This window comes from Accipiter gentilis, chromosome 9 (assembly GCF_929443795.1).
Source record: "Accipiter gentilis chromosome 9, bAccGen1.1, whole genome shotgun sequence".
In the NCBI taxonomy this organism is placed as follows: domain Eukaryota; kingdom Metazoa; phylum Chordata; class Aves; order Accipitriformes; family Accipitridae; genus Astur; species Astur gentilis.
In genome coordinates this window covers 887005-911199 of record NC_064888.1, presented here as the reverse complement: position 1 = coordinate 911199, position 24195 = coordinate 887005, and the positions used below count along the sequence as shown (strand labels likewise).

Here is a 24195-nt window from a genome sequence, read left to right as displayed (position 1 = left end):
AGACTGGAGAGCAGACGCTCTGCTGGCGGAAGAATATTCGTGGCTGAGAAACTGTAAACACTTCTCCAGGTTTCCTTCACGCTATTAAACTTTAACAGTGTGAATGTGCCTGTGACAGTCCAAAATTGAGAGTTAATTGTTCACCATGGGCTTCTGTGAGAGCAGGGAGAGGCTAACAGAAGGCAGGTTTTGGAATATTGTCTAAATTTATAATTTTGGGTTTTTTGGTTTTTGTTTTGTGTTTTTTTTTAAATAAAACAGCCCTGTTCTGTCAGATGATCAGCTTCCTGACTGATCACCTCAGTTGGCTTTGCAGAGAAGACAACTTACTGGAGGCATTGTTATTCAGATGTGTGTGTTTGGACTTTTTCTTGCAGAACATGGTCAGGAAGTGATAGTGTTAAGGTGACAGTCTTCTGGATTGACTAAAACAGTCTTGAAATATGGTTCCCATCTCTGTGTCCCAGAGACTTTTTGAATAAATATTTTTGTCCTGGGTTTTAGAAAAGACTTGGGATTTTTCCACTGTGTCCCCACTCTGAAGTCCTGGGAAAAGTAACATCCTCCAGTTGTGCAATGTCGTGCTGGAAGGGAGGGATACTGGCCTGTGTGCTTGCATCCGTTGTGACTTGCTGCGCAGTGGCCCTGCTACTGATCTGCCTTCTAGGTAGGTTGCCTTTGAGAGTATCTTGCAGGATTGTGCATGTGTGGCTGGAGGGGTTATAGCCTCCAGAAAGAGCGTGGAGAGACCTGGAGGAAGTAATTTTCAGCCAGCCATCTGCAGCCAGAGCAGGGAGTAAGGCCACAGCCTTGGTCCATTGCTTGCAAACACCAGACTTGGCTGGTTTGGGGAAATTTCACACAATTAAAGCATACCAGGTGGTAGGGCTAAGAGAAGGTGTAATTTTATTTTTATTGCCAAAGATGACTTCTTTTTACTTTCCCTGGCAAATACTGTTATTGGGATACAGGTACACACTGCAGTGGAAGCAGGTGGTGAATTAGCAGTAGCTGGAGGAAGACAGTAATAGCGAACACCTGGAAAGCTGTTACTGGGAGGACAGAACAAACTTAGACCTTTTCTTTCTGCTTTCTTGAACATCCCTAAAGCAGGAAGTGCATGAATCCTACTTCATGCAAAGCTAATTTTACAATTAAATACATGTGAAGCTCTGCCTTTCTTTTATTAACAAAGGGGGAAGGAGAAAATATGAAAGTTCATATTGTCTCAGTGTGGATTAATACCAGTCTGATTTAACCGGGCTGTGTGTAAAGAATTGACTGTACTGCATTGGGGTGTGAATGAATCTTTGTAGTGGGTGAGATGACGCTTGGCTCCTAGAAGAACTGCAATTGGCTTTTAAGCCCAGTTGGGTCTTTAATAAGCTGTACACGTTCTTCCCTGAGGGATCTGGTAACTAGCCTGACCTCAGCCTTCTGCTGGCTGCTTGTCGAGCTGCGTTTCAGCAATGCGATCCCGCTCTGACAGGCGCTTTCCTGTAAGTACCCGCAACACAGGCTGACTTTAAGTCATTGACAACAGACTCTTGATGCTTTACGATCACAATATAGAGGGGATCATATCTGATGGGTTTTTTTCCAGTATTTTAAATGGCTTATTTAAATTTATCCTGCCAAACCAGTGTAAATACTAAAGAACTGTCATATACAACTCTGATAGAAAGTATACCAAGAACTTGACCTGTTTGTACCAGGCAGAACATCCTGACTCCCTGGAGGATGTCAACCCTTTTTGTATAAAAATGGACTCTGCTGAATAATGGTAATTGAATGTACAAATGCAGCTTATAGTCTAGCAGTCTTCAAAATGCAGGATTTCACAAAGGTAAATAGCAACTGATTACTGTAAGGAGGAGGAAAAAAAAGTCCCAAACCTTTAATGAAGTTTGTTTCCGAGTGATGGCTGGCACCCATCAGGAATGGAGGCAGGTTGCCTGAAATTCTTCAGTGAGATTTCTCTTCCTGAGTGACTTGGGACCCTTAGATTTCTAGTTGTTTCCAGCTGGCTGTAATAGATGAGAGAGCAAGAAATTAGGAGTCATAGAAACTAGCCTGGAAAGTGCTGTTTTCAGTGAGATTTGAAAAGAAATGGTGAATCAATGAGGCAGAAGAGATAGGAGGAGGATTTTAACTGCCCTTCCAGCAGTGAAGGGGGGGGGAAGGGCGAGGGGGAGACATAAATGGTGTATATAAAACATATCAAAAAAGAGGGGTTTAGACTGTGCAGTATTCCAAATGACTTTACTTTCTAGTTTTATTTGGAAACAAAAAGCCTTGCCCAGCTACATGGAGGCAGGAACCACGTTGCACTGTGTCTTTTTCACTCAGTTTTGTGTTCTGAACAAGATGCTGCAGAAAAGGGTGTGGTGTTACCTGATTACATGTTCGTTTTCCAAAGCTGCTTAGAAGACTTTAAATATAACTTCATCATTGTATGCAGAGCTGGATGCTGCCAGGTTTATGGGATAGCTTGGTTTTTAATTCATGATCCATAACCTATAGTGTGTCTAGCTTAAATGTGGCAATACCCCTCTTCTCAGTTTGAGAAGACCCCCTGCCTTTTTTTTTCTAAATCACAGTGTGAAATTGCCTTTCAAGGTTCATTGCTGGTTTCATCAAGCTTTTTTTAAGAGGAAATCTCCTTGAAATTAGGGGAGGGGTGTGTGGGGGGGGGTGTTTTGGGGTTTTTTTTAGGCATGTGAGATTGTTCTAGGCTTAGGGTGTGTTGGGTGGGAGGAAGGAAGAGACACCTAGGAAGTATTTTAAAAGGATCAAATGTGGGACAAGTGAGAACACACAACTTGATCAAAGATAGGCTGTATGGTTCCAGGAATGAGAGGTCATGCCTTGCTGACTGGTTGGAATTCCTTAAGCAAGCTGCTGCCAAAAGTAATATGGATTTTGGTGTGTTTTTTTGGGGAGGGTAGCACTGGAGATTAATACTGTAGGGACTGATGGACTCTGAAAGTTTATTTTGTTGAAGGAAAAAAAAACCCACCCAAACCCCAAGAAAACCCCAAACCCAACCTGCAGGAAGGGGAAGGACAGAATAAGGGGGAAAGTGAGATTAATAAGGGGAAGCTGGGTATGGTGGGTTTTTCTTTGTTTTTAAACTTCAGTTTGTCATCTCTCTGACCTACTGAGACACAAAAGTTTCTGCTAGACTGTAAGTGTAGCCAATGCAGAAGTTAAGCTTTTTGGAGTCAGTTCTGCTTTTCTAAGTCTTGGGCAATAGTGGAATATGATGACTCGGAGTTTATTTTTAATGTGCAGGGGTGACTGGTGTGACACCTGGGGCCCGTGGTCTGCATAATGGTGGTAGATAGTTTAGGAGCCTACCCATATATTTGCATTGCTCCCCCCCCCCCCCCCCCCCCCCCCCCGCCGAAGGCCAGCAAGGAGACAGTGAGCACCTAGAAGCTTTTATAGGGCAAGTTCTTCTTGGCTTAGGACACACATTAGTGCAGTTGTGAAGTGAAGCCTGGTATCTCTCTGCAGTGGATTGGCGTGTGTGTAGCCAAGGTAACTGAAGATCACACTGATGGTGTAGTAATTACTTCCCGCTGCATTTCTGTGAAAAGCTTTTCTATAAAAAGCACAATGTTTAGCAGCAGAGGTTGGGTTTCACAAGTCCTTGCTCCCACACAATATGTGAGTGTTAACTTCTGTGAGAAAAAGTGAGAAGAACCCGTGTCTCATCTGAAAGTCTGGAGTCCAGCTTCAGATGGACTTTCTGGAAGATGCTTCTTTTCTAACTGGTGGTCTTGACCAGGTGTTGTCCTTACACTGTAACTGTTACAGAGAATACAGCAGGCACAAGAAGGAAGAGGTAAGGAGGGGCTCTGATTTCCCTGCATTTCCCAGCAGGGAAAATAACTGTTCTTTAGTTGTTTGCACCCATTTCCTGACAAATCTCACCTCAGTTTGTTCTGTAGTGGTGGCAGAGAGCATTGAGCTGACTTCTGCTTGGCTTGCATCTGGTAAGGAGCATTTGGTTGAGTTGCATTGACCCTTTTCGTGGGAGAACCTGTCTTACTCTCCTGTTTTTTCTCTGCTCACTGAAAGCAAGGAATGCAAACTGGAAAAAATGTGCCCAGGATTTCTCAGAAAGGTTTTTCGCATGTGCCTGTAGATGTCTCTAAAGCTTCAGTGTCCCCATTACACCCTTGATGTCCCGAGGACTGCAGGGGAAGAATGTCCAAAGGCAGCAGGAGAATATCTTCCTCCTAAGTTTCATAATCACGGGCTCATCTAGATTTCAGTGCCACCAACCAGGAAGTAAAAGGAGCTTGCACGCTGGATTTCACTTTGGTAGTAATTTTTCATAAAATTATTTATTTGGTGCTTCCTGCCTCTGATTGATTTTTAGCACTTACGACCCACTTTTGTCTTGGTAGGAGTAATGCAGCATGGTATCTGGAGGTACCAATGGCTAACTGGCTGCTGTGCTGTATGGTGACAGAGAAACAGAAATGCTTTTGGCACTGCTGCTTTTCTCTACTTGCTGTCCCCATGCCTTGGGGACCTTCACAGAAGTGGTACTTTCTGTTATTTTCTCTCTGGCTGTCAGGGAAATTGCACTTTTTATTACAAATAGTCAGAGATCAAAGATGCATCCTTGTATCTTGATGTTTTCTGGTATGGACTGTTGCGAGTGTAATGCAGCTTTCAGTGCCAGATCAGTTTTATTGTACCATTTCCTTAATCTGGCTGTAAGAAGTGACTTAGCTCACAGCCCAAATCAAACTCATCTGTGTTTGGAAACCCTGACAGATCATGGTGAGTCCAGGAGGCACTTCACAAATATGAAAGCCAAAGCCAGCGCATCCCAGACATGTGTCACCACAGTGCTGCATGTGGTCTGAGGCATGGACCGTGTAGTCATCTTCATCTGCTGTAACAGTGCTTGATGTTCCCGAGGCTGTTGCAGCGGCAGCCAAGGGGTACGTAAGCAACTTGAGGTTGAAGCTGCAGGACATGTGCATGAATAACCACAAGCACAGGTCAGGAACAGTGTGACTGTGCACACGATGGGATGCAGCTCTCCAGAGCCTAGGGAGATCTCCACAAGTGGTGTTTTGAAATGGTGAGTGTATGATTCTTGTTGGAAGTAGCTCACGAGTGCCCTTACTGGCAGGAAAACCTTGGCAGCTGCTGCGGGGATGGGGGTAGCTGTTGTGTGGTGTGCTGTAGCCTTCGTCCGCCGGGAGGCAATGTAAGCCAAGCTTTTTCACTGTGTGTTCTCGTTCTCTGACTTTTTGTGTCCCCTTCTCCCCTGAGAAGGGGGGATGCACAGGCTCCCATCATCCTATTGGCACTTTTTAATGCTCTCACTGGCACCTCTCAATGCTCCATGGAGGGGCTGTGCCACCCATGCTGTCACCAATATGTGAATCTAGGAGTTGGGTGACGTTAGTTGTGGCAGTGGAGCCTGTTTCCCACAATTTCCCGGTTAGTTTTGGGGCCGAGCAAAGCCTCCGACTGATCTGTGAAACCAAGTTCATATGTTCCGACTTACAGGACACTGACAGCAAGCAATAGTCACAGATGCAAGAGCAAGGTGAGAATTTCTGCCCATATGAACAGCGTGCAGGTGTAGTGGGCAGGTATCTTCATGCATGTACATATAACTTACATGTCTTATGGGCAGAGGCATTGACAAATAAGTCTGTTGGCCCAGGTAAACTCTGAACTACAGCTGCGGAGCATGCAAGCTTCTTGCTGGGGAGATTGTCATTTCTGTGTGCTGCTCTCTTCCCTTGCCAAAGCAGGGATCATGGGTCTAGCAGCTCATCTAATCCCATCACAACACAAGCACTTATTTGAGCTGTAGCTCTTGCTATGGAAATGCCTAGTGATAAGGCATAGACTACAGTGGGGGTGTAACTCCCTGTGAGTTTATGCTCTGTGGGCTTCCAGCTCAGTTTATAACTTGTCAGTTGGCATCTGAAGTCCTGGCTTCAGTTTTAAAATGAACTCTTCCCCCTCAACCCCCTTTTTTTGTGCTGACAGGAGAGAATTCACTTGCTAATTATACCCCAGTCCATTTCCAATCGAAGTGCACAGGGCCATTTATCAGAGAGCTGGAGACAGCTCTCCCCGTTCCCTTGGCTGCATCAGCAAGAACTTTTGCAAGACAATTTAATTTCTTGTCATCTTTTAATCCAGCTCCCTTTCCCCCTATAGTCAGCCTGTGAATGAGAAAAGATGGTTTATTAATCATTTTAGCAAAACGCTGAGAAATACAGCGTTTCTTCAGTGGTGCTTGCTCTGTATCTCATCAGTCAGCATTCCCAGAGCCACAGGGTCATAAACATTCAGCCCTGTGACATGGGAAAATTAGTTCCCTCATTGTGAAAACCTGACAAGTGTGAATGCAGGGAGCCAGGTTTTGCTGCCTTTGGGGTCTTAAGAGGTGTTACTCAGAATTGGATTTGGCCCCAGCATTTTATGCAAGAACCTGCTTCAAATAAAGCCTGAAAGAAAAAACCTGTATGTGTGTTCTCAATGTCACAAAGGTGTATGTGTGGGAGGGCACTGTCTTACTGAGTTGAGTGGGAACTTGTAGCTCCTAAAGCTAAGCATGTGCCTAAATCAAGGTCCTGGATCTGTGGTGTTATGTTGGAATAAATGGAAGGTGTCTGGATGCTGCAGAACTTTTCCACTACAAAGTGATGTGCTAGAATCTATCTAAAGCTGCAGGTTAAATACCACTGTCATTATTGCTTACTGGTGAGCTAGCATAACAAAGGAGGAGGGGTTGGTTGTTCTGAGCCAAGTCACAACCTCAGGACTTGCAGTGTTTATCTGTTTCCTCTGTCACTGTCATTTTCTTCCCTGCCTTACTCTGTCTCTCCTGTCTTCACCCCCACCCTGCTTCTGCTCTGATGCCTTTCCAAATAAGTTGTCCCTTGCTTAGGACACTTCCTGTATTATTCCACAGGAGTTTTAGCTAAGATTTTTTTACCTGAAGTAACAAAGGCAGAACATCTAAACATAGAGGTCTGGAACCAGAATAGATCTTGGTTTTCATTATACATGAATGTTAGAGCTCAATTTGAATTACTCCTATTTGGAAATTTTAACAAAGAAGCTGCTGTTTGCTGCCAATCCCCTGATGTGGTAGTAATGGTGGAAAGTATTAGCATGAGCAAAAGCGCTGCTTGGCCATGCAGGCATTGTCCCTATAGAACCAAATCCAGAGAGATGCAAAGCCAGAGTTGCTTGAGCACTGAAGCTTCATGATAACTGTAAATGGGACTATATACACACCCATACACACACAGAGACATATGTACACTTAAAACAGTGAAAAGCTGTTCTGTTTCTGGGCATTAATGCTGCTTCTGGTCCAAATACCACCCAGTGATTAAAAAAAAAGGTGAATGAGCCAAGATGAGGTCGATTGAGAGTGTTACTGTGGTTATTGTGTTCCCCCCTGATTTAAAGCTTTAGTCAGTTCAATCAATAAATGCACTGATACTAAGAGAATGGTAATGCTCTGCCTGGAAACAAGATTTCATTATCTGGGTGGAGCCGAGCAGATTTCTGGGAGCTCAGTACTTGCGTGTTTGTGTTTACTGATACCAGAAGTTTCTTGGAAATTTTCTAATGTAACAAATTTTTGTCTTTTTTTTTTTATAAATGTAACAATTACACCCACCCACCCCCAAGGAATGTCAGTATGCTAAGACTTCTGACCAGGACTCTGTATTGATTATGATTGTAGCGGTGCCCGGAAATGTCAGTGGGTTTAAGAGGTACGTGGTGTTATGGGGGAGAGAACAAGCTAAATGGGGGAAGAGGAGGAGGTTTCCCTGCTTTGTGTTTGGAAAGGGACCCTCGGCCAGGCTTTGCCAGGTCCCCCGAGGGGCCCTGCTGCCTTCCAGAGTCATCAGGACTCTGCATGTTACCATAACTGCTGCTTTTAGTAAACTTTTTTCACAAGAACATCAATGCATTTGCTGCAGAGGAATAGAAGAGGTGTTTTAACTTTGTCAGGGCAGAACTACTTCAGCCGAGCAATTGCCCATACACTGCACTCACTCTGCTGGGAACATCCCCAGAGGGGAAGCTCTGGGTCAGTTTGCAGCACTTTCATCATTCATCATGTTGTCTAGGAGGGAATGTTTTCTTTACAAAGATTTTGCTGAGCAGCTGGAGAAGCTGACGTGCCTGGCTGACACTGAGACCAGGCCACCAGGCGTCAGAGAGGGGATCGAACCTGGATTTTGTGTTCTGAAGCAGAAGATGAATGTCATATGCCTGCTTTGGAGGATGAATGCAACATTTCATATTTGCAGAATTGATATTGTTATTTTAAACAGCACTAAAACTGCAACACTGAATGTTAAATTACTCTTGCCCACGAGGTGAAGATTCAAGCGTTGGACTGGTAGCAATCAGGAGCGTGGAAGATGCTTCTGCTTGAAAGGCAGCTGTAAAAGGACGTAAATCCTGTAAGCGTGTTACACTGTTGGAAGGTAAAACGCTGAAAAAGGTGAAGAACAATGATTGATGCAGTCAGCTCTGTGCTTGCACAGAAGCATGGAAATACCTAATCTAAATTAATGTTTTTCTCCTTTTTTAGTTTCTATTTTTAGGCAACCCTAGGTCTAGCTATAGTGCTATAACTTTAAAGTACCAGCTTAGGAAGATACCAAAACTTGGCATAAAGCTGCCTGGGTGACCCTCTATGAAGAGTAACTTTTTCTCCACTGCTTTGTACCTGCAAACCTTATTCAGCTGCAAGTACATGAGATGTACAGCCGCTTTGCTGTTGAAACCTCTGCACGCTCAGAGCCATGCATGGTCACCTTAAAGTGTCTTTCCAAGGTGACAAAGCAAAGAGTGAATACGACCTGAGCCCGGGTTGAAGCCTGTGCTGCCTGCTGATGGAAGAAGGCAATTATGGTGCTGTTTGGTACTCGTGGTGTTGGTGTTTCAGATCAGTAGCTTAGCGGTGACCGAGCAGAGTAAATCCGTTTAGAGGTGACAAGGTTTCCTCAGGTTACTCAAAAACGTGACCAGTATTAGCAACAAAGAAGAAATATATAGTCTAATTCTTGCTTCAGTTGTGTTTCTTACTAATGAAGCTCCACGAGCACTGATCTGAATGATCCTGCTGTCTTTGAGTCTAAAAAGCAGCGAATCGAGACGAAGTGCCGTGTTTGTTCGATGCTTGGCCAGACATCAGATACCTGCGAGAACGATGGCGGCTGGGCAAAGAACGGAATCCCTGCACCGCATTTAAATGCGTATTAGCACGTTAAGATTGTTTATTGTCAGCCTAGACAAATTAGAGGTCAATTAGGCGAGGAACCCCAGAGCTTATCTGAATACAGTTTTATGAAATGGTCGATTGCCGCGCTGACGTGACGGCGTGAATTTGATCCCGTCAGCTCCTCGAGAACCTCCGCCGGTAAACGGAGCGGACGGGGCCCGTCGGTCGTGCCCGGGAAACCGCGGGACAGCAACCGGGAAGAGGGCGGGAGGCGCTAGGGCCCAGCGCGGGGCTCTCGGTGGCTCCGCCCCCAGCGTGCGGGGGCGTGGCCGGGCGGGGGCGGGGCACGTCGCGGGGCGCGGGGCGGGGCGGGCCCGGTGGCGGCGGCGGCGGCGGCGGCGGTGGTGGCGGCGGCGGCGGCGGCGGGGGGGGGCTGCGGGCGCTGGGCCCTGTTGTGTGGGAGCCGCTGGGGCCGCGCCGCTGCCCGTCCGCGGCGAACCGGCCCCGCCGCCCCCCGCCATGGAGGATCCGTCGCGGCTGCTGGCGGCGGCGCACGGCGGCGGGGTGACTCTACCCGGCGGAATCCCACCGCCCCCTCCGTCAGCCGCCGGGGATCCGGCCGCCGCGCCCCCACCGGGGCCGCCGCCGCCGCCACCGCCCGCGCATCACGACACGGGCGACGTCCTACAGCAGATCATGGCTATCACCGACCAGAGCCTGGACGAGGCCCAGGCCAGGTACCGGCGGGCCCGGCCGCCGGGCGGGGAGGGGGCTCGGCTCGGCTCGGCGCGGCGCGGCGGGGCTGCTCGGTACCGGCCGCCTTCCCGCGCAGCACGGCGCCGTGACTCAGCTCTGCGCGGCGTTTGGCGGGGAGGAGGGGGGGCCACGGACGGGAGGCGAGGGACGACACGCTCAGCCCCGCTGCTCCCGTCGTTACCGGGGCTTGTGGCGGGGGGAGGCGGAGGGCAGCGGTCCCGCGGTGCGACGTGGCCGCGGCTCCGGCGGGGGAAGGGGGGCTCGGTGGGGAAACGGCCCTCGGGAGGCGAAAAGTTCCACGGTGGTTGCCCGGTTGCCGGTGTTGCCGCGTCTTCGTCTCCCGTCAGCTGGGGAGGGCTTCAATACCGGAGGACACCCCGGTTCCTCGTAATTAATTTTCCGTCCTTCGTTAAGAAATCGCCCGGGTGATGTAAATAAGAGAAACCGCTGGAAATGGGATCGTCCTGCCTGCCGCCACCGGGAACGGGCAAACGGAGACGGCGGCTGCCGCCGTCGAGGGCCGGAGTTGGCTGGGGAGGGAAAGCGAGGGGAACCGGGGGGCCCTTCACGGCGCAAGGGGCTCGCCGGTTTTTCACCCCCACCACGAAGTTTTTCTTGAATCGCATTTAAAGGAAAAAAAAAATTAACGTTCCTTCTCTCCCTGCCTTGTTGACATCATTGGGATGTAAATAATTATATGGCAAAACCAGCCTGGAAATCGTCAGAATTCGGCATCTTCTGGTGCGTTCCTCTTGCCCCGGAGCTGCGTCCGGCCCTGATTGGCGCGGTGTAATTACACGTAATTACACGCTTTGCTTCCTCGGTGTGCGTGAGGTGGGCAGCCCCCGCCATGAGGTGGTTTGGGAGAAGGTGGAGACTTGTAGAGCGGGTTTATAAAAATCAGCAAAATGGTTTTCTGGCCTTCCCCCCCCCCGCCGCCTCCCCCGGTTAACACGGTGCCGCTCCTCTGGCTTGCCCCTTGGTTGAGTGTTGTGCACCATCGCCCTTCCCTGCCCGCACCCCGATTTCCCTATCGCGGCGATTGCCACAGTGCCAATAAAACCGTGCCAGGTTTTGTTATGAGGTTTTTTTTTTTTATCTCTGCCTAGAGTTTAGCCGGTTTTGGGTACGCCTGTTGCTATCGTGCGCTGGCAGCAACTGGCGTGCCGATGCAGCGGCATTACCGAGGGTGGGTACCAGATTCCTGATGGTGGAGTCGATTATATGAGTGTAAGGAGAAACCATGCACTCGTAAGAATGTCATAATTTGGGTTTAAAGCCGACTCTTTCAGGTAATTTTCAGCTGCGGCTTGTAGGGCGATGAAATCTGTGAGCGGTGCTTGCTGTGGGTCATGTGTAGGACAGTTGCTCCTTTCCAAAACTTGATGTTTTTCTGCCTGGCGCTGTATCTCAGAAATAACCACCTGCAGCTCCTGTATAGATTCTATAGGCATGGATTTGCCTGTGTGTTGTGTAAGAGCTGCAGTTTTCTCTCACAACCTCCTATGTAAGATAATTTTGAGCAGAATAAACTTCTCGGGAACTTTAGTTTTCAAGTAAGAGTTGAGGAATGGGCTTGGCCGTAGTTTAAAGGAAATTACTTTAACATCGCCTCAGAAATGCTGTCGAGGTCCAGCCAAAGCACAGCAGGCTCTGAAGGCCCCCAAATTTTAAAGCACTTTTGGTGTGTTTTCAGGCATATATGCATAAAAGAAGCTTTTGCGTTCTGAACAAGAAGTTTGTTGGGTTTACTTAGTTCTCCATAAGAGGACTTGCTGCTGAGAAAGTAAAACTCAGGCCTGGTTAAACCCATCGCACAAGTGATATGGGGACCTGGGACTTCTCACACCTCAGTAACCGCTTTATTCTTTGGGGATTGCTTATATTCTTTTGTATTAAAAATGGCTGTTGATGTGTTTTGCGTGTATTGTTTTAACACCTAGTGAATGTCAGAGGGTTCTTTTCAGCGCATGCAATAAGAATTTTTAAAATCCAAGTTGAAGACTTGGGTGAAAGTTTCATTGAAAGGAAATTAATCTGCCCAGGATGAGTTTAATGCTGCTGTTAAACATGTTACGTTATGACCTCAGTCGTCTTTGCAAGAGTTAGTGGCCATATTAATTATGCAATTATCTCTGGCTCTGGTATCTCTACTGCCTTGTACCTAAACACCGCTTTTTCGACCTGGGTGGAGAGTACAGTCTGAAGGCTTGGAATTCATTCTCTCTCTCCCTCTCTCCCCCCGTTTTTTCCCTCATCAGGCAAGGACAATAGACTGCACTAGGCTGTCTTCTCAGCTGCCTTTGTTCTCAGGCTGTTTGTCTTGGGGTCGATGTTATCAAACATCTCCGTAGCTGAATGGGTTTTATACTTCTTGTGGCTGTGTCGTGAAGGAAAGCGGCCCATCGACCAGCTTCTGCGATTTTTGTTAAAAGCTTGCGTTCCGATATTCGCTGGCCGTTCACAGCAGTAGCTGTAAGCGTCATGGGTTGCGAGGAAGCCGAGCACCTGTATTTGCGCCGTTCCCGATAGCTGGAGTACTGACTGGCGTGCCAGAAGGAAGGCCGATTCGTATTTATGTAAAAAACCCACATTGAAACCTAGCTGTAAAGGCAATTTAAATATTATTTCTGAATTATGAAAGGGGTCACAAGAAGCAAAAGAGACTTTCTTGGAGGCGTACGTTGCAGCTAGATACTTCTTTCCGCTGACTTCCACTGGAAGTTGGGCACTGAACTGTTGCCTGCCCTTGAAAACTGGCAATGGCTTGGTAAAACACCGCCCACCCTCCGTGGGGAACCTCAGCTCCTGCTTTTATACGGTGCTCGCCACACTCCAAATGTGTTTTCAACTCAGCAAAAGATGTAATTCTCTGTTTTGATTAGACATTAGGATGGGTTCTGTGTTAATGGTGTAATTAACATTGTCTCCTCCTGGAGGGAAGGGGGAAGACAAAGCAGCAAACACTGGAAGAGCTTCAAAAAGGCAAAATGAGCATGTGTGGTAAAACTTGTACTAAAATGCTGTTAAATACAATCTGCATTTCACTGGATCAGGTGGCCACTCGTTGTGTGAGCTGGGCAAGTCAGTGAGTGGCACTTGGATTCTCTGTTGTTCCTGTTGTTCAGGTTCTATATGCTCTAAACCCATTTTTTTTTCCTACCTTTTGGTTCGATTCCATTATTAGATTTTATAGGAGCGTACTAACTCAAGAAGGAACTTTTTTATCCCTGTATATAAAATATGCTTTTGGTAGAACTGAAGGTGTTTACAGTTCCTATAAGCAACGCAGAATTTTGAATTTTAAGGCCTGTGTATTTTTACAACAGTTTGCTCCTAGTGATGACTGAGTGTGACACTTAAATATATCACCAGAACTTGCACATTTTTTTCTTAATCTTAGCACTAACCTGCTATTACTGAAGCGCCATCCAGTCCTCTGTAAGTCTTGGCACCTTTCGCTGCCTTTCCTGTTGGCATTCACTCATTCTTTCTTCTTCCATTTCAGAAAACATGCCTTGAACTGCCACAGAATGAAGCCTGCTCTTTTCAGCGTGCTGTGTGAGATCAAGGAGAAAACAGGTGCGTTGGTGTCTTTTCTGGCCTCAGCTTTCCAAAAAAACCCCCTATACAGTTATCAGCTCGGCTCTCGTTTAACGTGGCCTGTATTTTCCCTGATAAATTCTACAACTTAAGGCTATTTTTTTCTTTTTTTTGGCTTAATCATAGAATCATCTAGGTTGGAAAAGACCTCTAACATCATCTTCTGTAAGCTGGAAATGGCTCTGATGTGCTTTTCATAATGCTGTCTGTGTGCAGGTTTGGAGAAAACAACTCTGCTTATTTGAACGAGTCTTTTTGATTGTACGTACGTAAAGAATCTGTAGGTTGGGGTTTTTTGATGTCTGGCTAGGTACCTGGAGAACCCTGAATAATCCTGCTGTGTTGTTATGCTCTTTTTTTCCTTGAAGGAATTGGTACCAAAATTGTGGTGCTAGTTAAGAGTTCAAAGTTGACAAATAACTGTATTACGGAGAAAAAGAGACAGTAAGGCAGAACGCTTGGGCATATTGGAAGACACAGAAGTAGCAGGAAATGGGAGTTGGTGATCACGCAGCTTTCTTTGAGGAGCAGAAGCACTGGGGGCAAATGGATTTCGATTTTGAATTACCCAGGACATTCTCATACATGAACACTTAAGCAATGTTGTTTGCGTATCTGATTTCTATAAACTGTAGTGAATTTTGATGGGGTTCTTAGAGAATAACTACTTTCATTATATGTAACTAAAATGGTGGTTTGTTTTCTTTTTTTTTTAAACTTATAGCTGTATTAACGTTTTGCACCTTAAACCTACATTTGTATTATTTTTTCTAAAACACCGAAACTTGCAGTGCTCCTCATTGTATTGCCAGATGAGGGACCATACAGTTCCGTCCTCTGCGGTGCCCTTGTCATGGAAGGGAGCTTTGAGGCAGACATTACACGTTCGTTTCTGGAGAGTTTGGTTGCATATATTGTGTTCTCATGATAGCAGTTTGCTTCTGAAGAAAAAACATTGTGGTAGTAAGTGCGTGTGTGCTGTCTGGGTGTGCTTTTATGTCTGTCTGTCCTTTGAGGATTGCTGTCCTTAAAGAGGGTCTTTCATCTGTTTTTCCTTTCTACACTGAAAGCTGCCTTCTGCGTTTTATTGATTGAAACTGTGACTTCTCTGAGCTAAATACACTTGCAGGAACAGGCTCTGATGTCGCGGTTATGCTGGATTTGTTTTGGTCTCATAGGTTTTTGAATGTCTGATGGTCTGTCTATTCCTTATTTAAATTATGGGGAGCAGATGTTATGGCTTCAAGCAAACAAAAGCCTGGACATACTGTAGCACAAGGTTTTGGGCTTTCTTTGTGACCCAGGCACACAAGCTTCTTTTCTAGCTCGGAAATCAGTTTCAAACATGATCCTCCCCCCCCCATCTTTCTTTCGTTCTTTGTTGGAGCGCTGGTATCATTCACAATGGCTCAGGATAAGCCGTACGCCTTTGCAATGGGCAGCCAGCTAAAAGGTGCCAAAAAATTATTTCCAATAGTGTTCGTTAATAAAAAAAGAAGTTACAAATGACTCTTTGTAATTTAAATAGATTTGGCCACATTTAATATTTTGTTCTTGGCCCCCACCCCCCCAGTGATTTTAATCTTTAAAATTTTAAACCAGCTATGGGAAGAACAGGTATTTTATTTTCAGGTCTTAAATACCTGCCTGGAACATAAGTAACTATTTTGAAGAGGGATCTAATCCAGTAAAGCCCACTTAGTTTTTTGGGGAACTCACAGAACCATTTGGAGCATTTTTAATCTATGCAGCAGATAGGGTTTTTGCTGATTGGGTTATACTTCAGATATGATTCAAGCTGTATGAATTCAAACATGGCATAATTCTATCTTAAAACCAGAATTAAACATCTGTAGTGTAAAAGATGCATGCTTTTGGTGCTGAATTTTAAATTTCAGAGTTTTTCTTCTTGGCTGACTATACCATGCTAGGAAGATGTTAGTCTGTGATGGGCTTCAGGCCCCTTGGGGCAGGGAAAGTGTATTTCTACCCACTTTTGTGGAACACGCTGCGCAGCGGGACTCCCATTCTGAATTTCTGGTAGGGAACATGTTTGTTGCAGCATCGTAACATGGAGTGCCATTTTTTATTGTTTCTCATCGCTGCTAGCTGCAGCCCTCTGTCCTTCCTTTCATGTGCTGGCAGTTGGCTAGGTTAATTCAATGGGTACCTTTTCATTCGGTTATAAAACTTGGCAAGCGGCGTGGCTGAAGAACACGCTTTCTCTTTGTTGCTGAGTTTGTTGACATTCTTACGTAGCCGAGTCTTGTTCCTCAGCGCTCGGAGCCCTGCTGGCTTTTGTCTTCTGTTTCCATTCGCTTTCCTCTCTCCCTGAATGTGCGAGACTGTCTTGGATTTGGAGAAAGCGTTCTTCTGTGACACTGCTTTGAGACCAGCTGAGCCAACAGCAATGTTGTTCTCTGTAGTGGGGTGCTTGGGAGGCTGGAATCCCCACGGAGGACTGCTAACTGAAAAACGGGGTGTCTTGTGTGGGTGAAAAAAATCTGCTTGGTACCGCAGGAGGGGTGTGTGTGGTATTTTGGTAGCATTAAGAACTAGTTCAGAATGGGTTCATGATTGCTTTAGGTGACCTGCTGTTAAAAAAAAAATGCACCCCTGCCTTCTCACCTAACAGTTTGATTTGTGGACTGTCAAATGGAGGAAACACTTCTGTTGGAATAAAACATCAGGAGTCAGTATTTAGCATGAGTTACAGGATAAATATTTGTAAGTGTAACATAGGGGATAGGATCATCTGGGAAAAACTGAGATGTGGCTGAGGAGGGGTGCAGGTCCAGCACCCAACTGCCTGCTTCCTTGCATTCTCCGTAGGTATTTTATACTTCATACAGTATGGGCTGTTCCTTTCTGGCCCTAATAAGGCAGGTTTGGGGTCTAACTTGGTGTATTCTGTACCAAATAGACAAATTTATCATGCTCTTCTGCATTACTTGCTCTCTGAAGGAAAATCTGGAAAGGAAAGCAAGTCTAAGCAAAGTGTGTATCACTTATTTTGGTACCAGTGATCTTGTACAGTTCATTACAGAACTGCAAATCTTTAATTAATGAGATGTAAATATATTGTAATGATTGCATTTGCATACTGAGTGAGGCTTCAGCACCTTAGGTTGTGATGTATTTTAATTAAAGATTAATTAGAAATGATGGGAATTTCATTTTGCTTAGTATAATTATTTTACATATTTGATGAATATCTGGTAGGTGATGTGCCAGAGAACGCACACTATTATATTGGTACAGCTGACAAGAGTGACTCCTCAGGCTTTTTGAGCCAGTGTAGGGTTTTTCTTAAACATCCCTAAAAGTGATGGATTATGAAGGATTTAAGTGTGAAGGATTTTACCGTTACGCAAGGACTTTCTAAATCATTCTTAAAGCACTGACTATGCTGTAGCTGGTTATACCTTAACTCCGCCTTGCATATTGATAGAGTTGTTACATGTTCTTAAACTATTTTGGGAACTTCAAAAATTTGATGGCCAAAAGGCTACTGAGAGAGGTAAGCTTTATAGAGAAGTGTTCTCCTCGAAGTATTGTGAGCCAGTAGGTAATAAGCAGCGTGTAAGGACAGGCATATGTAACAAGTCAGTGTTGACCAAGATCCTTTTTTTATTGTAACTTTTTTCCCCTTTGGAATCCTTTTTGTTTAACAAAATCTAATTCTTCCAGAATGCACGCAAACTGCAAACTCCTGCTGGCATAATTTTCAGGATTGTACACAGAAATGGGTGACGCCTGACCCACAGAGCTTGCTGAAAGCTCGCAGGGTAGGTGCAGCTACCCTGACAAAACTCTTAGGGGTGAAGCACGTACTTCTGGAATTGTTTTTACCAGACTATCAAAAGAGAGTTGCAGAAGCTGGTGAGAGTGCAGCGTTCCTACTGCTGCAATGGTTTTGCTCTCCCGTTGTGCCATCTTTTGAGATTACCAGCTCTGGAAGGTCAGGAGATGAACAACTGCAGCTCTTGTACTTGGAAATCGGAACTGGCTGCTACTTGCAGCAAACACAGTTATGAATTCACTGAATAGGTAGTTTTGAGCGAATCTGATGTAACTTATGATCTGTACAAATATTATCATTAGGTGACGATACTAGGAGTAAAAATAAAGCTCAAGCAAAAGGTATCCATTCCAGGAGATGATGGCTTTAATTTAAAAATAACATCGGTGGCGATGATTTCTGTAGAACTTGTGTTTTAACCATCACACCTATTAAGATGGAGTTGCCAAAAGTTTAAAATCAGCCTGATGGAGCAGATCGGACGGACCGAGCTTCTTGCACTCATCGATTCTTAGGTCTGCTCACCTTTGAGAGAGTTTATTAAGTAAAAGTTTGAACTACTAGGTTGGAAATGCAGTTTACGATACATTGACGATGGTTAACTCCTTTCTAGTTTCTTGTGACTTACTAGAGCCAACCAACCTGAGTCTTCCCTCGAGACTGGGAAGGTGCTTTATACATGCTTTTCAGCAGTCAACTTGAGATGAGCTTATGTGTAATTGATGATAACTAATGTCTAATTGCCATAATTAGACAAGTGACATAAAATTAAGCTGCAGCTGGGAGCTTGACTTCAACATGAGGTACTCTGATATGCATCGTAATGTGCATAAAAAGATGTTTGGCAGAAGCACATTCAAATAAGAAGGTGACACCAAAATATCTGTTCCACTGAATTTGTGCTCGCCGGTCCAAGTAGTTTAATGTGAGTTTTATCAAAAAGACTTAAAATCAAATGGCTGCTGGTGAACTCTTCTGCTGGGTCTCCCGGAAAAAAGAAGAACTGGCGATTTTTAAAAACAAAAACCCAGCAACAAATACCGCCCCCCTTTTTTTCTGTGTTTGTTCCATTTCTTGTAACATTCGCTCAGTGAAGGGTGTTTGCAGTAGGTGGTGTCTGCAATGTTTTTTTAAAAAGGTATTAATTTTAATTCCATAATGAGTTAGAAAAGCCACTAACTTCTAAAATGGTCAACACTTTCCTCATTGTTGTCTTAGCTTGAGTTCAACAGTTACCCATGTACTACACTATAGCTATTTTTGCCTTACCTTTTTCCGCTTCCAAAAAGACTGGGAATGTTCTGGAGGAGACCTGGATTGCCATGACAGAGTGAATTTGGGTCTGCAGCCACTCCAAAGCGTTCTCTTCATCAGAATTGTGCAGTTGTTTCTGTATAGCCTGCAAAATATGAAGTTCAGCAATGTGATCACAAGTTTAGGCTGCTTGTATGTTCAGAACTATTATTGGGTTTTTTTTAGATGAGCTATTCTTTTGCCTACAAAATGCTGAAAATTGTCGTAACTGTGTCCGTTTACTGTCTCTGTACATGTACATTGTTCTCCTGCCTCACGGTAGAATCTTTGCGTAATGAGATCTTTTGTATTTATCTTCAGTACGGAACATAATATCCCGTTAACCCGCCAATTACAATTTGGAAAAGGTCATTTGAATTTGGTAGCTTCACAAGGTTAAGACCAACTGTTTGTCTAACTAAAATTTTCTAGCACGTAAAGTCATACTAAAAGCCAAAAAGCTGTTGGCATTTTTTGTATTGACTCAATATCTCGTGAGACGTTACGGTTTTTAAAAAAGGAAGTTAATAATAAATTGTAAAAAAATGTGGGAAATTAAGTTTTTAAAATAAATTTTCTTGGAATCAAACTTGAATAATCTGAGCATACAGACTGCTGCCATCTGGGTTTGTTGAATATAAGCTTAAGGAAACGGGCTTCTGGTGCATTTTTCATGTTGTTTCAGATTTTGGTAGATTTTAAATAGATTTTAATAGATTTTAAAATTCAGCACTGTTAAGACTTCAATTTGTAGCCTGCTGCTGTGTAGTGTGGTTGTATCCTTGGCATATAAAGTAGATGAGGTCAAACTCATGCCTTGTGTACAGATTTCGACGGGATCTTACATTAGTGTGGTGCTTGTTTCCATCCTGGACGTAGAGGTGTAGCAGTTGTCCCAGTGGCTCAGGCCTTGTGTCTGTCCGTTGTAGTCCATCTGCCTGAGCTCGTGCTGAATGCTGTTGAGGACCGTGCAAGGAGCCAGGCAGCAGGCTGATATGGGGGGCATCTGCTCTGTAAGAACTTCGTTCTAATGTTTATAGACAGCTAAAATACTTTCTAAATGTGGTATAAACTGGTATGACCTCAAGTAGTCTTATTATCTGCGTGCATTTGAAAACTTGCCTTGTGTTTTGGTGTTTCTTAATGGGAACAACATCCTGTTTGTTTTGACTTGTTGCCTTGTGGCTTTGTTAAATGCTCCCTTTTCTTTCTTGAGCTCAAGACCTGCTAAAACCTCTGAAGAGTGTTTAAATGCTTTGCTGGAATTGCAGTGGATGCTCTTTCCTGTTTCGGAAATAATCTTTTGATTCCCTCTTTATATTTATCTAGTGTTAAGTATTCGCGGTATTCAGGAAGAAGATCCCCCAGATGCTCAACTAATGAGACTAGATAACATGTTGCTGGCAGAGGGTGTCTCCGGGCCCGAGAAAAGAGGAAGAGGAGGACCGATGGCTGTAGCAGCAACATCAGGTGGCTGTCCAAATGACAATAGCATTGAACACTCTGACTACAGGGCCAAGCTGTCACAGATCCGACAGATATACCACTCTGAGCTAGAGAAATATGAACAGGTGATCTTTCTGCATGGAAGAGTTTTTATCATCTCAATTAAACATAACCGTTTTTTCCTTTGGTGTTGGTTTTAAGAACAGAACAGGAAGTATAATGAATTCAGGTGAACGCGAGGATATTCAATTCCGTTGAAAACTTATCTCAGTGTTACAGAAGTAAGGTGAAGATAGAGGGACTGGAGATCAAACTAAAGATAATACATGTCTCGTTTATCTTTGTTGCCGTTTTTTAAGAGTAAATAGAGTAAAGCTGAAACATGGAAACTCCTCTAAAGTTTTTTGGATATATATATATATTCTTGTTGGGGCTTGAATTCTAGGGTATATTATTGTTTGTCGATACAAATGTGTGTATTTTCAGGCCTGCAGTGAGTTCACCACCCACGTTATGAACCTGCTTAGGGAACAGAGTAGAACGAGACCAATTTCACCAAAAGAAATAGAGCGCATGGTGAACATAATCCACGGCAAATTCAGCACCATCCAGATGCAACTGAAGCAGAGCACGTGCGAGGCAGTAATGATCCTGCGTTCACGCTTTCTTGATGCAAGGTACGAGAAAACACAATCTAGTGATAACAGATGTTTAAGCCTGAACTTCTTTTGTTGCTTGATGCCAGTTGACTGCATAAGAAGTCTCAAGTCTGTCATTCCCAGTGTCAGTCTAGTTTCAACATTTCAGAATTTGCCACCCGTTGTGCATGCTTTGACATTGACATCTATTTATTTCCACTCAATTCGTACATTCTCCTTCAAATCAAATACATTTTAGAGGAAAAAAAAGCCAACAGTCAACTCTGTCCGGTCTACTCTATAACACCATTTAAACAGGAATAACTACTGTTTTTATAGGCGTAAACGACGTAACTTCAGCAAACAGGCAACGGAAGTACTGAATGAGTATTTCTATTCACATCTGAGTAATCCTTACCCCAGTGAAGAGGCCAAAGAAGAGCTAGCGAAGAAAGGTGGCATCACGGTTTCACAGGTATGAAGTGATTGATCTGGAATTAAGTGACTTTTTTTTATCTTGAACAATGTTTTTTCCCCCATACTTAGGAACAGGCTTCAGTTACTGGTACTTTAAATAGGATTCAAGTTATTCTGAAGGGTTTAGTAGTAGGTATTTTCTGTTTGAAGCCTAGTTTAAAATGTCTCCTTTGCTGGAAACTTCCGAATATAGTAGAAAATATAATAGTTTGATCAAATGCTAACAGCGATATATGTCTCCAGGTTTCCAACTGGTTTGGTAACAAAAGAATTCGATACAAAAAAAACATGGGGAAGTTCCAAGAAGAAGCCAATATTTATGCTGCAAAAACAGCAGTGGATGCAACTAATGTCGTGGCTCAAGGCAACCAGGCAAATTCTCCGTCTACACCAAATTCAGGTGAGTGAGAGCACCAGTGAAGAGTCTGTCCACTCAAAAGTCTCTAATTTATTTATTGTCCCAGTTAGTACCATGGAATACCTGTGTTTGAAACAGTTGCAGGATTTCTTTTTCTTTTAAACTAAAATAATGTAATACTTACTGAAGAGCCATTTTTGGTGGGTTTTATTTCTCATTAAAACATGTTGTGTTTTTTTTCTTCCCTTTTTTTTTTTTTTCAGCTTCCTCTGGTTCTTTTAAGATGACAAATTCCGGAGATTCGTTTATAAACTTGCAGTCATTGACTTCCTACCAGAGCTCCCCAGTGGGAGCCAATGTGCAGTCGCAGGTCAGTAAGAAAAAAAAAAAAAAAAAGTACTTTCAGCAGTGGGATAAATGTTAAAATCCCATTTCTCTGTCCTTTATACCATATGAACAGGTTGCTCAGGGAGGTTATGGAGTCCCTGTCCTTGGAGATATTTAAAATCCAACCTGCTGTAATCGACCCCGCTTTGAACAGCAGGGTTGGATTAGACAATCTTGTTTTATTTTTTTCAAAGTAGATTCTCTTAATGCCAGATAGGGATGGATTTTTCTGTCTCTGGCCAGCGCTGGCTAGGATGCAAGAAATGACTAGAGTCAAATTTCTCAAGTCGAGAAACAAACATGCTCAAGTGTGTATTTTCTCTTGGAATTGGAGTTTTCTCTTATGGAACTAACTGATACCTAAATTAACCTACTGCTGTTGTTCTCTCCCTTTAAGTTTACATTAATGAATCAGTGTTTTCTCCTTTTGGAGTCAGTCTTTCTCCATATAAGTAGAACTGTGCTTAGGATTCTTAACAGTATCGTCAAACTCATTTTAAGCTTTCTGCTGAATTTCTAAATGTACCTGAACTGCATAAAATCTGTTCCTCTGTTATAAAATCTATAGGTGATAGGCTCTAATTCTGCTTCATTATGAAGTAGCTATGTATAGCTCTGTTAATAGCAAGAAGCTGCGAAGAAAACTTGTCTTCCTGCAAGAAAACCTGCCCCTTATTTAAAGAATTTTTGGCCCAATAGATATGTACCATGAACTACTGCATTTCTTTCATTTGACTTTTATCCTTACCATTCTCATTCTGCGGCATCTTGTTCTAGATGGATTCCTTACATCACGTCATACACCAGACAGGAAGATATGACACAATTGTGGGGAATCCTTTGTATACGACGCAGCGTATAGATGTAAGATGTACTGAGGTATTACCTGCTAGAAACAGAAATTCTGCCCAAGATTGGTTAACGATCTGTGAATAAATGTTGACTTTTTATTCCCCCTGATGTATCTGATGTGGGGATAGGAAGAAGCTGGAAAAGGTGTAGTTTAATACAGCAGCCTTTCCCTCCCAGAGACTTGATTTAGAGTTCTGGCTTTGCTCACCAGAAAATTTGTGCACTTTGGTTAATTCTTGCCATAAGGAGATGGCACTAGGAATAAGAGTAACACCATAAAATCTTGGGGGGGAGGAGGTTTTACGGGTTATTTGTGGACTGTGCTTTGTCGGAACTGATATGTAGTTATTTCCTTCCAAAAGCACTGTCGCTTGTAAGGTATAAACATATAAAGGCATACTTTGTTGTCTGCAAGTAGTTTCTTAAAGATTTAACGAAATGATACATTTATTCTCCCTTCAGGCTAATGGCAGCTGGCAGGATGCTACCACCCCTTCATCAATCACTTCACCTGCTGGAGACCCTGGAAGTGTTAATTCGGATGCGTCTAATTAAGTTTTTAGGACCTATTGATGAGAGGAAAGAGGTCATTAGTGTAATTTGTCAATGTTGCTCTTTTGCCAATACCATTGTTTATACAACTTGACACACAGCTAATTACCTCAGAAAAAACCCTGGAACCAATAGAAGATTGTGATTACAATGATACCTCTCTACCTCTCAGCCTCACGCAGTTGAGTTCTTTTTACTTATGCCCATTGGGATATGAAATTGTTTTAAAAGAACTTGCTTCATTTTCCTAACCAAATTCATTTTTTAAAATATGGATTTTATGGTAAGAATCTGAAAGTGTCTCTTCTAGAACTTGGCATTTGTCTCAAGTTTTACAGCTTAAGAAAATTGACTTATTTTAATTTCCATAAAGTTTTTTACTATGAAATTTCTGTTCTAGTTGATAGCTACTAACAGTTAAACCCTCTGTATTGTAATTGTATGCGTTCTCTGTATTGTAATTTTGTATAGGAAAATAAGCTTTTCTTAACTAGAATTCATTCTGAGCTAATTAATCAGAACGTTGCTTTACCAAAACTCTCACTGGACTTTGCTCTCGGGTAGGACCTTCCATCCTGTGTCATTCCACGTAATTCTAATTTAATGTCTAGTGAAAAGAAAAAAAACAACCAACCAACCCACAACAAACCAACAAACCCCCCCGACTTCCCCATGGATAATAGGTTTTTGTGCATTTCTGCAGCTGTTAACGCAGAGTCCACCCTTTTCAGTTGAGATTTTATCAAAGATAATAAACTTCCAAAGCCTTTTTTTTTTTTTTTTTTTT

General features: G+C 43.7%; 1 protein-coding gene and 1 long non-coding RNA gene across 6 annotated transcripts; one reads left to right on the top strand and one right to left on the bottom strand.

Annotated features, from left to right (window-relative positions):
- Positions 1 to 9637: 9637 nt before the first annotated feature.
- PBX4 (PBX homeobox 4) lies at positions 9638 to 24177 on the top strand. 4 transcript variants are annotated; one of them, XM_049809663.1, is made up of 10 exons: positions 9638 to 9981; positions 13509 to 13582; positions 13730 to 13768; positions 20028 to 20269; positions 20631 to 20821; positions 21122 to 21257; positions 21503 to 21659; positions 21881 to 21987; positions 22782 to 22868; positions 23319 to 24177. In XM_049809663.1, the coding sequence occupies exons 1-10, from the start codon at positions 9764 to 9766 to the stop codon at positions 23409 to 23411; spliced, it is 1344 nt and encodes a 447-aa protein (XP_049665620.1). In that variant the 5' UTR covers positions 9638 to 9763; the 3' UTR covers positions 23412 to 24177. The 4 variants fall into 4 exon arrangements, with proteins under 4 accessions (XP_049665620.1, XP_049665619.1, XP_049665622.1 ...); XM_049809662.1 differs by having other exon boundaries at positions 22782 to 22883; XM_049809665.1 differs by lacking the exon at positions 13730 to 13768.
- LOC126042515 (uncharacterized) lies at positions 12458 to 22842 on the bottom strand. 2 transcript variants are annotated; one of them, XR_007507202.1, is made up of 3 exons: positions 18675 to 18894; positions 13411 to 13557; positions 12458 to 12604 (listed from the first exon to the last, which is right to left on the bottom strand). It is a non-coding gene; the product is annotated as an uncharacterized LOC126042515 (long non-coding RNA). The 2 variants fall into 2 exon arrangements; XR_007507203.1 differs by lacking the exon at positions 12458 to 12604 and adding an exon at positions 22753 to 22842 and having other exon boundaries at positions 13468 to 13557; positions 18675 to 18804.
- Positions 24178 to 24195: the final 18 nt, after the last annotated feature.